The following is a 7848-nucleotide window of genomic DNA, read 5'->3' as shown; positions in this document are numbered from 1 at the left end:
TAGGCCTATAACGATGGATATAAAAAAATATGCTCACATGATTTGTGCACAGTCAGTCTCTTGTTCAACGAAAATACTATGGAATAATGGAAGTCCAGAATCTTTTAGACCACATACTGATACGGGATGTTTCGGATCTGGTGAATTTGGTCGGTTTTGATAAAATCATATAGTTAATTATTTTATTGTGACTTTGTAGTTTTAGTTCTACTTTGAGATTTAAGCTCTTGGTTATGCCAGCCTGCATGAGAATTCTGTCTTTATAAAAATGTTTACCTTCGTCGAAATGCATGCCTTTTCTCTAAGTCTTTAAAATACATAAGCCAGAAAAGTGAAAATGTAGAAAATGCTTTGCAACATTGAAATTAATGTTAAGAAAAACAAAGTAAGAACAATTATGTACACCGATAGATTTTGCATGACTTTGAATGAACCAATGTACGGTTGGTGCTGATTGTAATAGGAGCTTCTTCATTTTGATTCTCGGGGCTTCAACCGGTGGAATATAGACAATTGTCTTCTGCATATAAATTTTCCATCATCCAAAAAGGTTGGTCTTGTAAATTAATTTTCAAAAGGACAAAATCTATGAAATATACAATTACATTGATATCTTAAACTGAACCCCTATTATATGATTATATAACTGCTGTAATTTCTCCATGCTGTATATGCATTTAGCTTACTATTTTTTGTGTGAAGCCCTCAACTGGAATATTGGCAACGTCTTTGCACATAAATTTTCTATCCTACTTGTGAGACCTATAAAAAAAGTTTTTTGGTATGTTAATTGACAAATTGGCCACTTCTATGAAATATACAAAAGACATATTTTATTCTTATAATGTGAAGCCTTATAAAGTTAGCAAGTAGAATGATATGTATGCAATTAACATACTATTTTTTGGTTTGTGGTTGCCTTAAAGTTGTGATATTTTATTTGTCTGTACCGGATTGAGGGAATTTTTTTACTGGTAGAAACGTCTGTATCAATCTACCTTATTTACCTAGATAGTCAACAAGGGTTCCATGGTAGGCCCTGCATAGCCCCCCATGTTGCCTCTCCCATAGCCTCACGCCTGCGACAGGTAAATCATAAGCAGGTGTAGAAAGTATTGCTGTATATGTTTTGTTCGCCTTGTTCGCCTCCTTGCATGTAGGAACACCATTGATTGGTAGAAGTAACAGCATTTGGCTTCTGTGTGGTGATACCAGAGAATTCATCTTCTTGGTGAATAACAGTGAAAACAAAATAAGAAGGCACAGGATTTTTACATTGGAAACTGGTTGAATGGAGGCTGCTCTCCAATTTGCTAAGTTCTATTAGATAATTTTTTGTGCAGAAAGACATATTATGCAATTGCAGTGATTCTACTTGGTTATTGACCCTATTAAGTTTGGGCAAGTGTAAAGAAGGGAGAACTGCATATCTTTTGAATGCCCAGCAAAACTAGACTTAGAAAGACAATTGGAGTTTGGAAACATGTAGCACATATTGCTTTTTGTCCTAATGATTCGTTATCAAAATAGACAAAAGAATATATTCTAGTCGAGCAATTATGTATTGCGATGACATTGTTCGACAGTGCTGATTATTGTGTTGACTGTTGTTGCTCAACACTCAACTAATTCAGGTTCCCATCATTGGGACAATGCTTCTGTATATATTACTTGTGGAAACATATTAGCTCAATAAAATAGCAGCATTACTGTATGCTGCCATCCACTTTAATTAAAAAATAGATAATGGTATCTATGGTACTTGTGCCATTTATAGATGATTTATCGGAAGGGGTATTGAAACCAAAACAACATCTCTCGATTCTTTTTTCATTGTCTTCTTTTCCTGGCTAAAGTTTTGGGTACTAATTTCCTATAACTGCTATGGCATGATAATATTGAATTTATAGGACTCTTAATAAAGGCATGTGGAAGACCTTAAAATTAAACTTATATTTTAATGGCTTTGTTTCGTTTACCTTTTTTTTCATAACAGCAGCCAAAATTACTTTTCCTATCTAAGAAAATTGTAAGTTGGGGTTATTTCTGGTTTCATTTCCACTTCTCCGGCATCAGTTCTATAATATTTTGTCCCTAGGACACCACCAGATCGATTTTTTATATATCCTGTCACCTCAGAAAAGCCTTTGATGACTTTGTTCTTGTTGTTTCATCATACTGCTCTAGGGTAGTCCTTTTCTTTCCTCTTATGCATGTTTTTTATATAGCATTTCCACTTCTTTTCCTTTGTGTCAAAATGTAATACTCTCATGCATTAATTATGTCTGTACTTGACTGATATCCTGTGAAAGAAATGAATATTGCTTTCGGCTTGACCACTGTTGCATTGAAATAGGCTTGCAGCATATTATTCTGTTTCTTCGTCATAATCTTCTTTGGCTTGACCACTATTTCAACAGCTTTGAGGTCCTTCATTTATAATTTTCAAATAATATTACTAAAAGTATAACCCAACCATTCTTGTGTCCCTGGGCTCATCCAGGGTTGTCTTTTTATTTTATTTTTTATGAATTAAACATTTATTCCTTTTGTCCGGGACCCCTTTATTCCCCGTTGTTGATTGACATAGATAGTAGCGGCGGCGGTGGTGACAGTGGTGGCTGCGGGGGCTGTTGGGGCGTCCCCAGGAGCGAGAAAGGGTAAGTTTTTATTTATTTATTTTTATTTTATTTTAGTATTCTACTATTTTATTTTTTCTTTCTTATTATAATTCATATTCATGTAGGCATTAGTATCTCTAATTTTAATTTTCTTTTTTAGTTTAATTCATAAATAATTTCGTTGCTATATTTTTTTAGGAATGTTGTTGTGGTCAATTGGGTTTCGGGGTTAAAGCAGAGTATAGAGTCGTCAGTTGAAGAGTTCGCTGAAGAGTTAGTATTTGTACTTTTGTTTTATCTTTTATTATTGTAGTTTATGAAATATTTAATTTTCTTAATCGAAATTTATATAATTTAATATTTGTTTGAATAATTTTTGTAGATCCAGAATTGTAAGCAATACGAAGATGGAGAAAAAGGATCGCTTATGCCTCGATATCATAGGAAATGTTTTAAATTATTTGGATCCCAAGAAAGCCATGAGCTTTTGCACGATGTCCACTGCATGGAACACTATGATCCTGGACCATGACCCAACCAAGAGAGTGATCCCATGGCTGACCTTTAATAAATATTTCAGTTGGGCCATGCATAATATAGTGGATGATAGAAAGTCCTTTGAAGTGAGTGTCCCAGGTGGCTATGAAAAATATGAAGTCGAACAAATCTATCATGGTTGGATGGTGTCTTTTTCTGAATCCTCGAAATTATTAATCTCCCTATACAATCCATTTTCCAGAGCAAAGATTTATCTCCCTACTTGCAAAGAAAGTATCTTCTTCGGAACTACTTACCTATCGTCAGGTTTGGAGAACCCTGATAGTACATTAATTATAACAACCAAAACAACAATATTTAGTTGGAGAAAGGGAGATACATCATGGACTATAGAGGAAAAACCCAATCATGATCAATGGATTATTACGAGCTTGGCAGGACATTTCTATGCACTAGAGGAAGAAAGTACTGAATTGATTAGTTTCCAATTGTTCCCTCTGCGGATCACTCGGTTAGGTGTGAAAATTCTCGTAACAGAGGAGGTCCAACAACATTATTTGGTTGAATCGCGCGGAGAATTGTGGCTTGTCTTAGAACATTGTTCTTTTGATATCTATGTATATCGACTTGATCTGGAGTGTAAGGCCTGGGTCAAGATGGACTGCTTGGGTGATCGAGCATTATTATTAGATGGTTATCCTGACTCTCTCGGGATCTCTGTCCCGGCTCATGAAACGGGATATGAGAGTAATTACATATATCTTATCCATGATATGGAAGTTTTAATTATGAAATATGGTTGCAATAAATTAATTTCGAAAACAGATGTTCGTAAGTTGGGACAACACGCCTCCAATCGTATATTTTGGATCACACCAAGTTCTAACTGAAGGAGCTTGCTACGGGTATGAAACTTTCGATTGTCTTTTCTTTCATAGGGACTTGGTCTGCTTGTTGATATTAAACATTTTTTTCCCCCCAATTGGGAGACGCTAGCGAGGACTCTGCAGTAGTATGCCAGAAGCTGAATGGAGACCTTGGAGTGGTATTTAATGTTCTTCCCAAGGATATGCAACAGCTGCTGCTCTCCAATCCCAAAAGATCAGCTCTTCTTCAAGGTGACCCAGAACCAGGGAAGCATATCCTTCTGTACCGAGTAGCCCAGTTGCTGAACCCTTCTTCCCAGAATTTCTACCACAGCAAGAACCCCACCTTCCTGAGCTGTCAAAGCAGTTCTCCCTTCATCAAAACCAACCAATGATTCCAAAAGGGCACAACATTTTTCAGCTATTTTGGAGGATTTCTTGCAGGTCTTGAGAAAGCTGATCAGAGGAGGAATAGGATGGAGTGAGCCGACAGTTCTGAGGTTGTCTGTGATGATGGAGAGATTGTAGAGAGTTGCAATAGCATCTAACTTGGGCTTGTTGACTTCCGTTTTCAAGGACCTCCTTTGTGTATTGGTGCTTTTATTATACTTACAATTACTGATTAGGCTGAATTTACTATAAGACGAACTTCATTTTGATGTTCATGTTCTTCTTTTTTTTTTGCTTCTTATAATACAATGTTTGATCACTCTCTCCTAGAGCAGAGCTGTAATACAAAGTTGGATGCCCTAATGTGTTTCGCAAAGCTATCATCTCAGCAAAAAGATTGAGAGCATTTCTCCAAGCCGATGAAGGAGACACGTAAGTGCATGTACTAATTGCAGTCGTCGCACTAATTTACAAATGTAACGAGTGATGTTTTCTTGAGAGAAACTCGGAGATCATTGTTGTTGTGGATCAAACCGTGGAAGCAATGATGTTTGTTATATATTTGAAGTGATGCGATAATCTAAAAGGTAAACCATGATAGCGCACCATTTACACAATTTAGTTGGAATACCATGATCTCGATTCAAGTTTCATTCAATGCTGCAGGTCTGTTTGGGTTATATATTTTAATTATATCATCCTAACCTATTGTTATTTGAGTTGTCTCAGCTCAACTTGATCAGACGTCTTCTATTGAAATAGGATGGTTGATTTCCATAGTCTTGTATGATCAACCATAAATGCATGTCCACTTTATGTTCTGTTTCCTAGTCATGTCCCACAATTAGGGTCAGGTACTCCAACAACAATAGTGAGGAAGGAAACAAAAGGATGTTGCTTTACGGTTCTAAATGTAAGATAAATGCATTTCCAGTTCGTGTTCTGCTTCTTCCTAGTGATGTCATGTTTGGCTATAATCAGGGGCGCGTAAAACAGGCAATTGTGAGAAAGAAGACATGAGGATGTTAGCTTTACAATTCTAAATGTCCAACCAACGGTACATGTGCAGTTCCAAATTATAGGGAACAGAACTTTTAGTGTTTTTGTTTACAACTGTTGTGATGGTGGTAAGATTGCAATAACAAATTAGTTGTGAAGCATAGTTTTGTCAGAAATGTATATGCAAGCAATAAAATATTTTTGGTGTTATATCCCATGCAATTGCAACTTTCCCAGTCTCGCCCAAAATCTTTGCTGTCTAGAGTGCAACGAAGATGGGACCAAAGAGAGTAGATGTAGGTGCTGCTGCTCAATGTTGTTGGGAGACTGGAATAGTCCACAGTAAATTCTCGTTTCTCAACTTTCCACGAGGAATCAGCACCCCGAGAGCATGAAATTAACCAACAACTCGTGTGTGGGCACAGGTGTGAGTTTATGAACTTCGCTCGCAATAGGAAGCGCTTTCGCTGCCAGGAACCACGACCAAAGAGAGAGTTAAATCCCGGAGGATAGGAGTGCCCATTGTGAGTCTCTTAAGCCAGGATTGGTCACCTTTTTTTCTTTCAATTGTCTTCTGAGCTACCTTCCCGACACTGACAATTTGCTATTACTTGAACTTCTGGAGAAACAAGGTGTCCAAGAACTGCAACTGTGATCGCCCTGACGTGGGAGCGATTTGTTTGAAGACCATTCATGGAGGTCCGGAAAGGTCCATCAAAAACAACACTTAAAATTTTTTGAGGTACTGAGAAGATGATGATAATGATGATGTCATCTTGACTCCATGGGAAGGGCAACTCTGTCTGAGAGGAAGACTAGTAATGAATCCACATCATCATCTTTTTTTAGTAATGTTCTCCCGAATTATCGTAAGCTTTCTGCCTATAATTATTTAGAGTATCAAGTATGGTTTGGCATCCTTCTCGAGTCGAATTGCTTACCCCCATATTCCACTGTAAGTCTATGATGATGTATTTCTATTCGTGGAAACAAACTGTCAAGATAATGATGTAGATAACTGTGTCTTATTAAAGATGGTCGTAGGAAAAGCCTGATCCAACTTTTTCATGTATGTCGGTCGGCAAAGATGGTTTATGCCTTTTGTTCCACGCAATTAAACCGTGGTGAAGCTTCAATCTGATCACCCCTCTCCAGTATCGGTTGATGGATGAGGTAATTCTTTCTTAATCCATCTTTTCCTGGTGCATGCTACAATTTATGTTTTGTTTTGTTCCAGAACGACTAATTGTTTATCTTGGAAAAGCGTTCAGGGGAAACACCTCAGGAATCTTCCGTGGAGAAAGGAGGTCGAATGCATCCCTTGTGCACATAACATGTTCGACAAAACAGCAAACTCCATAGGGGCCACACAATTTGTCTCGGGAGCTCACGGAGGAGTAGGAGGAGGATGAAAAGTATGAAGTGTAATTATAGGAAGCAATTCTGATGACGCTGCTGGCAGAAGCCATGCAGAAGCTCATCGACTACTACTAACTATCTGCTGCTTTATTCATTGGATGACCAAGTTATTCTCATACTTCATTCATGTTGCTCTCCGTCCTTGGTGCTGATTGTGATCAAATAGCGATGCCACGCTGCGGTGACCGCGATCTTCATGCCGGACTGGCAGTGGCCGGCGAAGCTGCAGATGAAGTAGTTGGTGCCTCGGCCCAGCGTGATGCGGTCCTTCCAGGAAGTGTACACCCTGGGAGCCGAGCAGCGACTGTAGCCGGCCGCGCTCACCGCCACCACGTTGTGAACCGACGGGTTGTAGTTGAACACTGCCGCACATCGGTCAGCATCATTTCATTAGTAATAATGCAAAAATAAGCATGCACGCAGCAGGGCAGCCATCACTTACCGAGCACATCGGCCGCGCTGAAGCTCGTCTCCTGGGCCTGCCAGCGATGTTGAAGGTCCATCCGCTGTTGCCGCCGACGACGTAGGTGGCGGCCTCGGCCACCTCACTGTGGACGAGGAGACACAGCAGGGCCAGCCCCAGGGCCACGACGCTGCCCCTTCCCTGAGCCATCACAACCCCCGCTCAGAAGCCAAGACCGAGCAAGTGCAGTGGAGACGAAGAGCTCGTTCGTCGGGGGCGGCTTCTTCTTATAGGCGTCGGAGTGAGGGTGGGAGAGGTATGGGCCCCGCCTCGGTTGACCGAAGGCAGGCAGCTATCCATCACAAGGCCACAAATTTGGACCGGGGAGTCCTCGTCGCTTGGAAAGCAGTCGACGGCAGACACGACAAGGAAGTGAAAAAGGCGCAGTGAGAGTCTCCTGCAGAAATTTCAATTGGGTAGACGACGTCAACAGTTTGGCATATTGCCATGAATGCTTTGCCTCTACGGAGGAGGAGGGTATCGTCTACGGTACGTAAAAAAGGGTTCGGCCGTGAAGCGGTGGGTGATTCGCAGGCGATGTTTGTGACGTGTGGTATTTTGGACAGGCGTCTTATCATTTGGGAAACAGGGC

At 39.9% G+C, this 7848-nt stretch overlaps 1 protein-coding gene and 1 pseudogene across 1 annotated transcript; one reads left to right on the top strand and one right to left on the bottom strand.

Annotated features, from left to right (window-relative positions):
• The first annotated feature begins 486 nt into the window (after nt 1-486).
• On the top strand, nt 487-4650 carry LOC135614604 (uncharacterized). The gene is made up of 5 exons (XM_065112130.1): nt 487-550; nt 2591-2660; nt 2820-2894; nt 3004-4024; nt 4116-4650. The coding sequence occupies exon 4, from the start codon at nt 3029-3031 to the stop codon at nt 4007-4009; it is 981 nt and encodes a 326-aa protein (XP_064968202.1). The 5' UTR covers nt 487-550; nt 2591-2660; nt 2820-2894; nt 3004-3028; the 3' UTR covers nt 4010-4024; nt 4116-4650.
• Nucleotides 4651-6634: 1984 nt separating this feature from the next.
• LOC135613460 (basic blue protein-like) lies at nt 6635-7429 on the bottom strand (annotated as a pseudogene).
• Nucleotides 7430-7848: the final 419 nt, after the last annotated feature.

This window comes from Musa acuminata, chromosome BXJ2-6 (genome assembly GCF_036884655.1).
Source record: "Musa acuminata AAA Group cultivar baxijiao chromosome BXJ2-6, Cavendish_Baxijiao_AAA, whole genome shotgun sequence".
Classification (NCBI taxonomy): Eukaryota; Viridiplantae; Streptophyta; class Magnoliopsida; order Zingiberales; family Musaceae; genus Musa; species Musa acuminata.
This window is presented reverse-complemented; position numbering and strand designations above follow the sequence as displayed.

What these genes read in the sequence shown, in the direction of transcription:
- LOC135614604 (XM_065112130.1), top strand. Translation starts at nt 3,029, where the DNA reads ATGGAGAAAAAGGATCGCTTATGCCTCGATATCATAGGAAATGTTTTA.